Raw genomic sequence first — 16291 nt, 5'->3', positions numbered from 1 at the left:
TATTGGGTCATGTTTTTAATCCATTCGGCCAATCTCAGTCTTTTAATTGGTGTGTTTAGACCATTTGCCTTTAATGTAGTTATTGATAAGTTAGGGCTTAAGTCTGCCAGTTTATTGTTTGTTTTCTGTTTGTTCCCTATTTTCCTCCTGCCTTCCTGTAGATTACTTGAACATTTTTTAAGAATGTCACTTTTATTTATCTATAGTGTTTTTCAGTGTTTCATATAGATTTTTTAGTGATTGCTTTAGGTATTAAACTATATATATGTAACTTATTACAGTCTGTTGGTATCAACATTTTGCTACTTTGAGTGAGCTATAGAAGCCTTACCTGCCTTTATTTCCCTTTACCTTCCTCTCTAATATATCTTAAATTTTTCCTCTACATGCATTGAGAACCACATCAGACAATGTTATAGTTTTTGTTTCAACCATCAAACATAATTTTTAAAACTCAAGAGGAGAAGGAAACTCTGCTCTATTTACCCATATTTTTATTATTTCTGTTGTCCTCCCTTCCTTCTTTTTTTTTTTTTTTTAATATATTTATTTATTTATTTATTTAGGCTGTGTTGGGTCTTCGTTTCTGTGCGAGGGCTTTCTCTGGTTGCGGCGAGCGGGGGCCACTCTTCATCGCGGTGCGCGGGCCTCTCACTGTCGCGGCCTCTCCCATTGCAGAGCTCAGGCTCCAGATGCGCAGGCTCAGTAGTTGTGGCTCACGGGCCTAGCCACTCCACGGCATGTGGGATCTTCCCGGACCGGGACACGAACCCGTGTCCCCTGCATTGGCAGGTGGACTCCCAACCACTGCGCCACCAGGGAAGCCCCTCCCTTCCTTCTTGATGCTCTAAGATTTCTTCTTTTATCATTTCCTTTCTGTTTGGAGAACTCCCTTTGCCCATTCTCTTAGGGTATGTCAGATGAAGATAAATTCTTTTTGTTTTCCTTCATCTGAGAGTGTCCTGATTTGTCTTTCACTCCTGAAGGAAATTTTCACCAAGTATAGAATTCTGAGTTGGCAGTTATTTTCTTTCAGCACTTAAAAAATGTGCCTTTTTCTTCTGGCTTCCATGGTTTCTGATGAGAAATCCACTGTCATTCAAATCATTGTTTCCATAATGGTGGAAATGTAAAATGATGCATCATTTCTCTCTATCTGCTTTCAAGGTTTTGGTTTTGCTCTTTTGTCTTTATTTTTCAAATATTTGATTATAATGTTATTTGTAGTGGATTTCTTTGGCTTTGTCCTATTTAGGTTCATTCAGCTTCTTGAATATGTAGGATTATATCTTTCACCCAACTTGGGGATGTTTCAGCCATTATTTCTTTATATTTTTTAAATTCCATCTTATTTATCTTCACCTCCTGGGGCTCTGATGACACAAATGTTTGATCTTTTGTCTTGTCCAACAGGACCCTAAGTCTCTGTTCATTATTTTTTGGTCTATTCTCTCTCTCTATTGTTCAGATTGGGTAATTTCTATTGCTCTACTTTCAAATTCACTGATTCTTTTCTCTGTCATCTCCATTTTCCTATTAAGCCCATCAGTAAGTTTTTTTGTTTTGGTTATTGTATTTTTCAGTTCTAAAATGTCCATTCTTTATGTCTTCTGCTTCCTTGTTGATATTTTCTATTTTTTCACTTTGTTTCTGGCATGCTTCTGAATGCTTCTAATTGATTCTGAAACATTGTTATGATGGCTACCTTAAAATCCTTATCAGGTAGTTCTAACATGTGTCATTTTGGTGTTAACATTTGTTGATTGTCTTTTCTCATTCAAGTTGAGATTTTCCTGATTCTTGGTATGATGAGTGAGTTTTTATTTGAACCTGGAGATTTTGGATCTTATATTATGAGACTCTGGGAACTCTGAACTCTGTACTCTAATAAGCCTGCAGCTTTCTTCTTGAGCTCAACCATATACCACACAAAATATATATAACTAATGAGCCTTACCCAGCATAGTTCCCTTCTTTCAAGGGTTGAATTTCCTCTAGTTTCTGCCTGGTTTTGGATGTTCTCTACTACCTTCAACTTATCATGATTGTTACTCTGATAGAAGCTACTCTATCATTACCAGAATACAGAAGTCAGGACTTATTTTCATTGTATACCTTTTGGTACCTTTTGAAGTTTTTACCATGTATGTATGACTTCTTTAAAAATGTAAGTAAATTACTGAAATTAAAACATAAAAATTAAATAAACATATTTATCAGACAGACCTAATTTCATTGACCAGCTCCATGAAGTGATCATAGTAACAACATATACTAGACAAGTTGAGCAAATTATTTAACCTGTCTGTGCCTCAGTTTCCTCACCTATAAAACGGGGATTAGAACAACGGCTGGCATATATAAATAAAATACGTAAATATATTACTAATATATAATATATAAATAATATAAATTAAATTTTAGATATTATTGTTAATGTCAGAAATATTGGTAAAACTCCTCACAACCAGGAACATGTTTCTTCTTAATCCCTCAATGCTGAGAATTTGGTACCCAGTAAGTGCTTAATAAATTAAAAAAACTGAACATGGTGCTGCCGTATTGGATGCTATGTGGATTTAACCTAACAGCCCTTGCTGGCACGGAGCTCATAGAACAAAATATTTAAAACATATTTAAATGAAATATTATCATTTTATATGAACAAATGTGAGTATGAGTAAATACAAATACTAGAAATTTTATATTTGAGTTTTATATTTAGATGAGGTTATAGTACCAGGCATTCAGCAAACTGTCCTTCTATTACAGAAAAGCTTCATAGAGGTAGAATCTAGGAACTTTTGAATGAGAAAAGAACTTAACATTTATTAAGCACCAATTATATCCCATGTAAGTATATCCATATGCCAGGTCCTTTACATAAATTATCTCATTTATGTCTCTTAGCAACCCTGAGAGGTAAGCATTATCCCCCTATGAGAAAAATAAGACTCACCAACTAACTTGGCTAGGATCAGCTAATGAAACAGCAGAGCCAAGATTGAAACTCAAATTTTTTGAATTTGGGGCTTATCCTCCTCTACTTTCAAGAATAAGACCCAGGGTTTTAGTATAAACAATACATGGGAGAAAAATAAGCATTTATTAAACATCTACTTCTGACCACACAACATGCCACATGCATTATTTCATTTAGTTCTCAAAGCATTATTTTAGTCAATCCTCACAGTAATGAGAAAGGAAGAAAGAAAACTAAGATTTATTGAGCACTTGCTGTGTGCCTAACACTTCAGTAAGGCTTATGTAAGTTCCCTCACATGGTCTCCTAACAGCCCAGTGAAACCTGTATTGCCCCCAAGCTAGGAAGAAAGTAGGCTGAGCTTCCTTCACACTTGCCTGCCTCCCGAGGCAGCTCTAAAAGACACCCCTCCAGGATGCATATTCCCAAGCATTTTGCAGAACCTATATTCCACAAAATAATGACTTTTTAAAGTACAGTCCAGGTAACACAAAGGTCTTTCCATACGAGTTGCTTTTTAATCTTTTGGTGGTCATGGACCCCTTTGAGAATCTGACGGCCCCTTCTCCCATATAAATGCTTACAATTACACAATTTTGGATACAATTTCAGAACATTCAGCAATTTCCTAAAGCCCGTCAATGGACTCTTTGTTTAAAACAAACAAACAGAAACCCACTCTAAAGAACAGAAATAAATCTTAGGAAACAAGAGAGCTTATTAATGCTTCAATTATTGAGTTTTACAAATCCTCTAGAACACTAACCACCTATATTTGACCATTCTATTATGTTTCACAAAGTAGATATTAGTCCTGTTTCTCTTTTGGTTTTTGAGCCTTGGCACTATTAACCTTTCTGGTGGTATAATTCTTTGTTGGGGGGTGTTGGGGTGCTGTCCTATGTGTTATAGGATGCTGAGCAGCACCCCCGCCCTCTACTCACTAGATGCCAGGAGCACACTCCCTGCATCTCCCAGTTTTTACAACCAAGAGTGTACCCAGACATTAACAAATGTTCCCTGGGAAGAGGCAAAATCACCCCCTGTTGAGAACTGCTGGTTTGTAGTAATTACAGTCGTCACTCCTGAGTCACTCACAAGCATAAAGGGCCTAACATCCAGACTTTTAAAAAGTATTTCCTTTTCTTGCTTGATTAAGATCTCCTACAATACTTCTCAACTGGGTTAAGCAAGATGATTCATCTCACCAATTAAATTGCTACCTGAAGTTGTAAAGTTTTTCTTACCGAAGAGACCAAAAAGAAACTTCACATAGCCGCCCTGCTTTACTGATTGAATGATTGACTTATCAAGTCACTCAGTCATTCAAGGAATACTTATTGAATGCTAACAAGGTGCCAGACACTGCCAGGTGCTGGGGCTACAATGGTGACCAGTGTAGATATGGTCACTGCATCACGGAGTGTGCAACCTGGTGAGGAAGACAGACTACAGGGCAAGTAAAAAATAAGTGAAGATATTTATAAACTGTGGTAAGAGCCATGATGGAAGCACACAAAATGCAGAGGTAGCGACTAACAGAGGGACTTAGATAGGCTTACTAGGAAAGACCCTCTAAAGATGTGATATTTTAGGCTAGAACTCAAAGGGTGAGAAGTGCCAGCCAGGTTCAAAAAAAATCAATTAGAGGGCAAATGTTCCAGGCAGAGTAGGCAACCATGTGGAAAGACCCTGAAGCAAGAAAGAGCTTGGTGTGTTCTGGGTACTGGAAGAAGGCTACTATGACTAGCGCTAGTGAGTAAGGGACAAGGGGCCAGACCCTGCAGGGCTCTGTAGCGCATGGTGAAGAGTTGGATCGCATACTTAATAGAGTGAGAAGCCACTGAAGGCTTTTAACTAGGAGAGGTACCATGATTTGATGTACATTTTAAAATGACTCTGGCTGCGGTGCGGAGTGGAGGGTGGGTGGTGTGAATGGAAGTATAGAGACCAGTTAGGAGGCCAGGTGCCAGTTGAGAGATGGTGGTGGTAGCAGTGGAAATGAGAAGAATGACATATTTTGGAGATAGAACTGACATAATATGTCAGGGTGAGGGTGAGGGAAATGGAGGAATCAAAGTTTGACTCAAACATTTCAGTGGTGGAATGTATTGAAATGGGAAAGACCAGCTTGGCAAAAGAGAGAGACATTCTTTTCCTGGTCAAGTGAGCCACAAATGTGGATACCTAACTAGTTATTCCATGAAAAGGGAGGCAGTTCAGTTCAACAAGCACCTACTATATGGGCACAATGCTAAGTGCTGAGGGTACAAAGAAGTAAAAGACATATCCCTCTGCTCAAAGAGCTTACAGTCCATCAGGGGAGACAGACATACATAGGCAACTTCAATTCGCTGTGTTAAACGCTGTTAGAGGCATGTACAGAGTCTATAAGGTCACAGAAGAAAGCAAATTACTCAGACTGTGGCAGGGGCATGGGAGTCAGGGAAGATATCCTGAAGATGATGTCTGGCTAAGGACTGAGCTGAGGATTAGCCAGGCAGATAAGTGTGTGAAAGTATAGGAGGTTAAGGAAACAGCAATAGAAAGGCACACAGCCGTGAAACAGCATGATGCCTTTAGGGAATTATAAACAGTGCAGTATTACCAGAACATAAGCTTGAAGGCAAGGAATGAGAGGAGATGAGACTAGATAATAATGTTGACAGTAGCAAACAATTATTGCGCACTTTTTATATGCCAGGCAGTGTTCTAAGTGCCTTACATGGATATGTCATGTAATTCTCACAATTATAATACCAATATGGAAACTGAGACAGAAGGAGATTGGGTACCTTGCCCAACGTGGCACACCATCAGAACTGAGATTCAAAGCAGGCAGTTTAACTCCAGAGCCCATGCTTTTAACCACAGAAAGCTGTGTCATGCTGAAGAACTGAGAATGTACCAACAGGTACTGCCAACAGGCAGTACTGAGTCATGGAAGGGCAGTGACATGGTCAGATCTGTGTTTTGCTGAGATGATTCAGGATAGATTTAAGAGAGGCCAGGCTGGAGACTGTTGCAGTATATCAGGCAAGTGATGAAGAGAGTTTAAAGTAGGGATGAAGACAAGGGAAAGATTTAAAAAATTTTTAGGAGACAGAATTAGCACAACTCGGTGATTAATTGGATTCTGAAGGTAAAGGAGATGGAGAAATCTAGTGTGTCACCATGGTTTTGATGACTGGATGACATTACTGCATGAAGAATACAGGAGGAGGAGCACTACAAGTGAGCCAGTTTTTACGTTGAGTACCAGGTGCCAAAAGAACACCCAAGTGGATCTGACCAAGATGCAGTTGGATTTAAGAGTCTGAAGTTCAGGCGATATATTCAACTGGACATAGATCTGAGTATCAAGAACATGTGATTCAAACCATGAGAGTAAATAGATTACCTGTGGAGAGTGTGTAAGAAGGAGACCATAGAGCCAAGGAGGGGATCTTGAAGAATTTCAGTGTTTAAAAGACCAGTAAAAATGAGCTCGCAAAGGAGACTGAAAAAGTATGTTAAGGATAAGCAGTATAGCACAGTGATTAAAATCATGGACTCTGGATCCAGTCTGTATGATTTTTTTATACTCTAGGCTCTGCCACATACCAGCTGTGTGACTTTGGGCAAGTTACTTCACCTCTAAGCCTCAATTGTTTGAGGATTAAATGTACATGTAATTAATGTAAAGCCCTTAGAATAGTGCCTGATAAACACACAGTAATTATTAGCTAATACTTATTAGGAAGAAAACCAGAGTAGGATTACAGAAAACAGAAGTTGAAAGTTTAAGATGAAGAGAATTCTCAGGTGTGTCAGATATAGCTGAGAGATCCAATAAGCTATAGACTTACAAGTATGAAGTAGAATTTGGCAAAATGGAGGCTACTGGTTACTTCGATGAGAAAAACATCAATTATATGTGGAATCTAAAAAAAAAAATGATACAAATGAACTTATACAAAACAGAAACAGACTCACAGGCAGAGAAAATAAACTATGGTTACCAAAGTGGAAAGGGGGGGGATAAATTAGAGGCGTTTGGGATTAACATATACAAACAGGTATATAAAATAGATAAACAACAAGGACTTAACTATATAACACAGGAAACTATATTCAATATCTTGTAATAACCTATAATGGAAAAGAATCTGAATATACATATATGTATGTATAACTGAATCACTTTGCTGTACACCTGAAACTGACACAGCATTGTAAATCAACTATATTTCAATTAAAAAAAAAATGTCAGGGGACTTCCCTCGTGGTCCAATGGTTAAGACTCCACACTTCCACTACAGGGGGCCCGGGTTCGATCCCTGGTCGGGAAACTAAGATCCCACATGCCACATGGGGCAACCAAAAAAAAAAGAAGAGAGTCAGTGAGTGGAAGGGATAGAGGCCAGACAACTGGAGGTTGAGTGGTGAATAGAAGGTAAAGGAAATGAAATGACAGCAATGGGTAGGGCTAACTCTTTCAAGAAGCTTGCCATTTAAGACAAAAATCTCAAGTGAAGAAAGAAATATGTATAAGGATGCTCACCTTAGCTTTTTTGTATGATAGCAAAACCACAGAACTGTCCTAAATGTTCAAGAATGAAGAGATAAGATGTCCATAGCGGGGTTAGGGAAAGTGGTAAATATTGGAACAGTAATTGAGAAGAATAGGAGAAGAAGCTCACCAGAGATGAGTGAAAGGATCATGAAGAAGCCCACAAAGTGTATGTGCAGTTGGAAACCATAGATTGGTGATACCAGTCTGTCCCTTGGTGCAGTTTTCTGCAATAGTGGCAGAACAGAGAAGGCACATTGTGGGGGCTGACCTGGAGTGATGATTATTCCAGGCAGATGGGGCAAAGGGACAGAGGTTGAAGGTGATGGTGAAAGAGGGCTCAAGAGTATAGTCATGTGGTCTAGGCTGGATGTGGGGTCAAAAGGGGGCAGGCAAACCAGGAGAAAATAGGGATCAGGGCACTGGGTGTCTTTGTGAGGTCAGAAAGCAGAGAGTGGGGTGAAGACACAAGAGAATTGGTAGGACCAGAACTTGGACTCAGTGTAAGATATTGGAGGCAACATGATAGAAAGGGCATAGATTTTAAAATCAGACATACTGGAATTTGAATTACAGCTCTAATATTGAATAGCTATATGACTTTAGGCAAGCTCCTTGAACTCTATAAACTTCAGTTTTCTTATGTGTAAAGAAAGTATAATGACCCCTGTCTCACAGAAAAACTGGCACATGGTCATGGTCCGATAGCTGTTAGCACCACCCCCCCCCATGTCTCCCACTCAACACTTACTGGGCACCGATTATGAAACATTCTTTTCTGAGGACACCAAGATAAAGGTCACTTTACTTCCTTTTAGGGACTTATGGATTAGCAAAAGTAACACAAATACAAGGAGGTAAATAACAATACAGTGTAAACAGATAAATTACAGTTCTAGTTGCCAAGTACAATAATAGCAGGATGAACACAGTGCTGTGGGAACGCAGTGCAGGTGTGACTAATAGTGCCTAATGGAATGAGGGAAGGCTTCCCTGCAAAGCTGTTCAGCCCAATTTTCAGTTCTAATGTAGCTCGAAAGAAAGTAGCAGGAAATGGGGAGATGACTCTTTAAGGGCGAACAGCTGAGAAGCTTTTGCTTTTATTTTCCTAGACAGTGTTCCAAGGGGCAACAGGTTCAAGAGAAGGTGTTTGTTTAAGGAAAATGACCTATGGGGGTCTGTTACTGAGGAGAAGTATGGAATGAAGTGAGAGGCATTTAAGACCATTGAGAGGAAAGACAGTAATTAAGAGTTTAAGGTTCCAGGGGAGGTAAAATCTGGAGCCCAGGTTAGGGGTTTACTCCTAAACAGGATACAAAATAATCCTTTCTCTAACATTGAGGGGAAAGACGGGGGACTTCCCTGGCTGTCCAGTGGTTAGGACTCCACGCTTCCACCGCAGGTGGCCCGGGTTCAGTCCCTGGTCGGGGAACTTAGATCCCACAAGCTGCATGGCGTGGCCAAAAAAAATTGAGGGGAAAGAAAAAAAGATACAAATAGACAAAGATAATTTACATCTAAAAAGAGGAAAGAAGTTCATTTCTGGAAATTGCATTCTAGCTGTATGCAATTTTTCTTGGTTTTTATAAACCAAGAATATTTCCTTAATATGTTCACAACAAATTTGAGGAGCTAATCCCTACAACGGATAGAGCTGCCAACTGTTGGTGAAATGGAAGCAACAGAAATAAAGAGCCTCCAAGCCCTCCCCTCTGCACCTAGGCAAAGGGGGTTCTGGCAGCTGCGTCAGCAGGAGAGGACAGTGACAGGGAGCTGCCACCTTCTCTCACTTGCTTTCACCTTCAGTTCTTAACTGCTAACTATATGAGTCCCTATTGCCCACTCTAATCTTCATTTGCTCCAATCCACACACATGAAGCAATTTTCCAACCTGAATTTTGCCCACTTCTGAATAGAATTGGCAGCCCATGTGGCAGCTGTGCTGACTTAATGGACCCAAAAGCATTTGGCTGCATCACGCTCTCTCCTGACCTTTGCAACCAGCAACTCTCCCTTTCTGGGATAATATCCCACAGTTACTTCCCTGGCATGCAACCTGCAGGAAGTAGACCTTCTGAAATGAGACTTGCTGACAGTGACATGGAGCTAGCATCTCTGCCTAGCCCCATGAGGAGCATGGTAGGGGGTAGACTCAGGCACTGGGAATTTACCAACTGCTTTATGCCTAATACCTCTTCAAATTGCACCATTTAATAAAATCAGATGAATTAATTAAAACTGCATTGTAGAGACCTTCAATTAATTGCTGCTTTCTTGCTTCTGCTCTAAGCACATGCCACGGTAACAAAATGTCTGTACAAATTGGAAACGGTCTCCTTGTCCTTTTACTATTAACATGAAAAATGTCTACATTTCCTGCTAGATCACGCATTGGCCTTGTAAACTTTAGGACTTTTTTATAACCAGGAAAAAATTCCAGGGGAGGATGAGTATCCCCGTAAGGAGATAGAGTTTCTTCCAAGATAATGAAGAAAACAATTTCTCCTCAGAGGAATACTACAGAGGGATGAGAGCCCAGGAAGATGAAGAGACTCTGCTTCTTTAAAGAGAATGAGCAGACCTCACTGAAAAGAAGCATAAAAGAAAGAAAACTAACATTAATTGAGCACCTACTGTATGCCAAGTACTGTGATAGATGCTTTCACAGGCCTTATTTCATTTAACCTTCACAACAACCTTGTGAGGTATTTATCTACATTATAGAAGAAAAAACTGTCTTAAAGAGTTAGCTGGTTGGTCCCAAGGTCACACAACTAGTGAGTGAGTAGTAGAGGAGAGTAAGGGAAAATCCGTAAAGATACTTGGGCAAGAGAATAGACCCCTCTTACCCCATTTTGAAACGAGTGGATTGGTTTCTTTTAAGACTCAGTCATTGCTTCTTATAAAGCCACCAATCCAAGAAGATCAGGGCCCCACACTTATTACCTCATTTAGCCTTAATAACCTTCTAAAGGCCGTGTCTCCAAATACAGACACGTTGGGTGTTAGGGCTTCAGCATATGAAGTTGGGGGAGTCAGGGGGACACAATTCAGTACATAGCAGATGAGATGCATAAAATATGTGACTGTACACACAGCTGTACTTGCTGTTTGTAATACTGCTAGGAGGTTTGGGTTCTTCAAAAACAGGAATTTTGGGAATTCCCTGGCAGTCCAGTGGTTAGAACTCTACGCTTTCACTGCCAGGGGCCCGGTTTCAATCCCTGGTCAGGGAACTAAGATCCCATAAGACGTGTGGCGCAGCCAAAAAAAAAAAAAAATGATTCTAAAAAAAAAAAGAAAGAAAAACAGTAATTTTGATAAATTCTATTTTGTACAATTTCCATGAAAAAAGTATTATGATTTATTTATAGTTGTACATGCTGAATTGACTATAGTTTTGAAAGGAGGAAACTTTCATTTTGACTGAGCATCATTAAAAATACAAATCCTTCACTTAAAATTTAAATGTGATGATTAGAAGAATTTTCCACAGACTAACTTTGGACTTTGTACATTTCAAGCTTTGTTTCTCCTCTGCTCCCCAACATGTCTAAGACAGGGCACTATAGGATACATTCATATGGCTATAACACCTCTGGCTGTCTCTGTTTTGTGTAAAGATGCTGGGTGAGTCAAGACATCGGGTTATGAGAGCATTCCTGAAGCCATTCCTACACCATTAGCAATAAATTAACTATACACATAAGTCATTGCAAACCACATAAATATATCCCATTAAACCCAAACTAAATCTATCCACAACTCAATTTCCTCTTAGCCACTCCACTGCCACCCAACACAAGGGGGATGTCTGATGGAGGAAAAGTCAGACTAGAGAAAAGTCTTAACTGAATATGGTTAAATATCTTACTTTGCAAATTAGATTTTATATATATATATATTTTTTATATATAATATATATATTATTTTACAAGAGTATATATATATATATATATATATACTCTTGTAAAATAATGTTAGGGCCCCTCCCAGGACCTTGGAAAGGGTCTGTCCAAGTGAGGGACTTTGAAGATTTATGATTAGCTTCATCGTAAATTAGCATCCAAAGAAAGATATATTCAAGTTGCTCTAAGTGATCAGCAAAAGCTTCATAAGGGAGGTAATATATGAGCTGAATCTTTAAAGGTACTCAAGGGGGAGGACATTTCAGGAAAAGTGATTGCCTGTACAAAGCCAGAGAAAGGTAAAAGAACACATGGTCTTGGGGAACTATAAATAGTTTACTATGTATGTAGGGCATCTGAGGAAATAGTGGGAGATGAAGCAGCAGAGGCAGACCAGCAATTGAAAGACATCAGGCTCTTGGAAAGTCATGGAAACTCTCGCTTATATTCTTCCCTAAGCTACCTTAAGTTCTCTTACCTTCATTGGGAGGAAGAAGTTAGTTTTATCCGTTCCTGTTATGGGTGTGATACAACAACTAGACAGGAAATCAGGAAAGATAAAGAAGAACTCAACACAACCATCAAGCAAGAGGATCTAACTGACATTTATAGAACACTTCACCCAATAACAGCAGAATATACATTCTTCTCAAGCACCCATGGAACATATACCAAGATATACCATATAAAAATGATGGAGTAGGCAATGCCGAGCGACCATCACTCCACAGAAGCATAGAAAAACAAACAGAAACTGTCAGAAACAACTTTGTCAAAACTCTGGAAAACAGTCAAAGGTTTACAGCAATCAAGCAAATGCCAAATCAAGGAAAAGTCAACTTTACAATGGTAAGAAACCACAGTGAGTTACGACTTCATACCCGTTAAGATGGATATTATTTTTTTAATGGAAAATAACAAGTATTGGTAAGGACATGGAAAAATTGGAACCCTTGTGCCTTATTGGTGGGAATGTAAAATTGTGCAGCTACTGTGGAAAACAGCTTGACAGTTCCCCCAAAAATTAAACACAGAATTACCATATGACCCACCAATTCTTCCTCTAGGTATATTCCCCAAAGAATTGAAAGCAGACACTTATATATCAGTGTAATTACAGCATTATTTTAAAAAGCCAAAAGGTGGGAACAACCCAAATATACATCAAAAGATGAATGGAAAAACAAATATGGTATTTACATACAATGGAATATTACTCAGCCTTTAAAAGGAATGGAATTCTAATACATACTACAATATGGATAAACCTTAAAAACAGTATGCTAAGTGAAATTAGCCAGACACAAAATGGCAAACAATGTATGATTCCACTTATATGAGGTACTCCGAATAGGCAAATTCATAGAGACAGAAAGTAGATTTAGAGTTTACCAGGGGTTAGGGGGAGGGAAGAATAGGGAGTTATTGTTTAATGGGTTTGTAGCTTATGTTTAAGACGATTAAAAAGTTCTGCAAATGCATAGTGATGATGGTTGCAGTTTTGTGAATGTACTTAATGCCACTGAACTGAACACTTAGAAATGACTAAAGTGGTTTAAAAAATTTTTTTCAACAAGGTGTTGGAAGATATAGTTGAAGAAATCTCTAAGAAAACAATTAATAGGTAGAGAGATGAGAAACGGAAAAGAGAAAAATAAGAAAATTAAACAATTAATCCATGAGGTCCAACATCCAATAAAAATAATTCCTGAGAAGAAAATTAAGGAGAGGAAATTATCAAAGAAATAATAAAAGAAAATCTCCCCCAAACCTAAGGACATAAATTTCCAGACTGACAGGGCCCACTGGTTGCCCAGGCAGTCTCAAGTCATATCATAAAACTTTAGAGCAAAGGGGAAAAGAAATTATTCTAAAAGCTGTAAAGCTTCTAGGGAGAAAAATTTTGGGTCACACAAAAAGGTTCTAAAATCAGAATGGCTTTGGACTTCTTATCAACAATACTGAAAGCTTGAAGACATTGGGCCTTGAATTCTATACGCAGCCAAACTACCAATCAATTGCAAGGATAGAATACAGACATTTTCAGGCATGCAAGTTCAGGAATCTTGGAGTAGGTACCCAACAAAACGAGGGCAATAAATCCAGAAAGCAGAAGACATATGATCCAGGAAACAGAGGATCCAATGCAGGAGAGAACAGCAGGGATTTCTCAGGATGATAGTGAGGAGGAGGTCCCATATACCAGCTGTACAGAGGCCTAGAAATCAAACAGTCCAAATTGGAGAGTTTCAAGGGAAAGGTTCTGAGGAGAAGATGGAATTCACAGATTGCCTGGTGTGGTTGACAATACTGAGAAGAATATTACAGTTTTGTCAAAGAGTGTGGCATGAGTTAGTGATAAATACATAGGAATTGATATGCATTAGTGATAAGTACATAGAAAGCTAAACAACATATATAAGGTGAGGTAATTATTAATTCCAGGAAAAAATTTTTCAAGGAAGGAAAAGTAGCCATACTATATAGCAGCTGGCTCAGCTGTGAACAGTATTTGTTGTCACCATAACTTTAAACACTGAATGTTAATTTGGCCAACAGTTCTGGGATAATTAAATGTGGAGTATGAGACAAGGTGAAATGTGTGTGTAGATGGATGTGGGAGATAGTAGTAGGACTCAATTATAATCTTCCATAGAAGGAAGTCAGTAGAGCGTATCAAATATTGAAAAACAACTGCCAATCTTCTCATTTTATTTGAATATATACAGGGAAATACTAGAAGCAACTAAAAGAGTGAAATGTGGCTGTCTGTTGGAAGTAGAAATTGGAAATGTGAAGGGATAAGTTAGAGAACTGCTGTGTGTCATCGCAAGACTTAGGTAATGTTTGACTTTGTAAACTATGTGCATGTTATTAAACTATTACTTTGATCAAAATACAAATGAAATAAATAAAAGTTAAGGGTCATATAAAGGTGTACCGTGTAATCCTAGTTCAAATGCAGTGCCCCCTGGGATAATCTGTTAAAGGAAAATAACAGCTCATGGTACAAGTAAAAAGATACCTAGCTTTTTAATGGTAGGAGAGCTTTATGGCATTTTTACTTGCCCTTGTCCTACTCCCATCCCAACTGGGCAGCACTCTCGAAAATATGTTCCTAGTGTAGAACCCTGGACCATGGTTCAAGAGGGAAGAGAGTAGACCTTATTTGAAAATTACTGTGTAGATCTATTCTAACCTGTCAGGGGCTACCTGGATGACAGATGCAGGGTACTCATCTCTGTTACACCTAACTTGAAACTCAACTAGGTCATAAAAGTGGTGAGCATTGCTTGAAAACATCGTAATGTAGATGAACAACCCACAGATTCCTGAGGCAAAAGATTGCAGTTTAGACATAAAATAGACAACCTAAGGCCTGGGAGGAAAAGCCAGAGAGAGTGTTTCTTTGGAAAATGAAGGCAGTCAAAAGCACCTGTGTATATGGGGAAATGCCCAGGGCACATAGCATGCTCAGAAAAGACCTGAGAGGACCTTAAAGACTGGAAGAGGTGTTTTTTGTCATTTTAAAAAACTCCTGACGTTCAAGGAAATCTCTGTCAAAATGCTAGCAATTCACTAGAAGCTTCAGGCACAAGATCAGTGAACTTGAAGACAGCACGATTGCAATTACCCAGTCCAAAGGACAGAAAGAAAAAAGAATGAAGAAAGGAGAACAGAGCCTAAGGGACCCATGGGACACCATTATGGGAGTCCCAGAAGAAAAAGAGAGAGAGAAAGTCAGAAAGAATGTTTAAAGAAATAAAGGCCGAAAGCTTCCCAAATTTGATGAAAGACATTATCTACACATCCAAGAAGCTCAATGAATTCCAAGGAGGATAGATGCAAAGAGATCCACACCAACACTCATTACAATTAAACTCTTGAAAGACAGACAAACAGAGAATCTTGAAAGCAGCAAAAGAGAAGCAACTAGTCACATACAAGGGATCCTCAATATGATTAAAAGCTGATTTCTCATCAGAGACCATGGAGGCCAGAAGGTGGTTGGATGACATATTTAAAGCACTGAAAGAAGAAAACTGTCAACTAAGAATTCTATATTCAGCAAAATTCTTCTTCAAAATTGAGGGAGAAATTAAGACATTCCCAGATAAACAAAAGTTGAGGGAATTTGTTAACACTAGACCTACCTGAGAAAAAATGGGGCAAAAAGAAGTCCTTCAAGTTGAAATGAAAGGACACTAGACAATAACGTGAAGCTATATGAAGAAATAAAGTTCTCTGGTAAAGAGAACTACATGGGCAAACATAAAAGCTAGTATTGCATTTTTGGTTTATTAACTCCATTCTTTCTTTCCTACATGACATAAAAGACAAATGCATAAAAATAATTATAAATCTGTTATTGGGCACACAATATATAAAGATGTAATTTGTGACAACAACATAAGGAAGGGGATGGAACTGAATAATAGCAGAGTTTTTATATGCTATTGAAGTTAAGCTGGTATCAATTGAAACTATATTATAATAAATTTAGGATATTAAATGTAATTCCCATGGTAACTACAAAATAAATGTTCTTTGAATGTACAAATGGAAATGAGAAGAGAATCAAAAAGGTTCACTACAAATAATCAACTAAATACAAAAGAAGACATTAATGTAATAAATGAGGGACAAAGATAGTATAAGAAATGGCAGAAAGCCTTCCTTATTAGTAAACACATTAAATGTAAATTAATTAAAGTGTCCAATTAAAGGCAGAGATTGGGCAGAGTGAATTAAAAAAAGAAACCATGGTGCAACTGTATGCTGTCTATGAGAAATTTACTTTAGATCCAAAGAAATAAGTAGGTTGAAAGTGAAAGAAAGGATGGAAAA

The 16291-nt window shown here is 38.4% G+C and overlaps 1 protein-coding gene and 1 pseudogene across 9 annotated transcripts in view; both read left to right on the top strand.

The window, feature by feature from the left end:
* The window catches only part of HDAC8 (histone deacetylase 8), a 244573-nt gene that overhangs the window by 121634 nt on the left and 106648 nt on the right, over window positions 1-16291 (top strand). Inside the window, exon 10 of one of the 8 annotated variants that reach the window (XM_082377331.1) lies at window positions 14173-14327. The exons of the other annotated variants lie outside the window; for them this stretch is intronic. Coding sequence (XP_082233457.1) covers window positions 14173-14193 — 21 coding nt within the window. The 3' untranslated portion in view covers window positions 14194-14327. Of the gene's footprint in view, window positions 1-14172; window positions 14328-16291 lie in introns of those variants that run through there. 8 annotated transcript variants of the gene reach the window in all.
* The window catches only part of LOC309620587 (histone-binding protein RBBP4 pseudogene), a 258370-nt pseudogene that overhangs the window by 186045 nt on the left and 56034 nt on the right, over window positions 1-16291 (top strand). The window lies entirely within an intron of this gene.

Source organism: Balaenoptera borealis, assembly GCF_965194805.1.
Source record: "Balaenoptera borealis genome assembly, chromosome: X".
NCBI classification, from domain to species: Eukaryota; Metazoa; Chordata; class Mammalia; order Artiodactyla; family Balaenopteridae; genus Balaenoptera; species Balaenoptera borealis.
The sequence above is the reverse complement of the archived record's forward strand: the minus strand, read 5'-3'. Positions and strand labels throughout refer to the sequence as shown.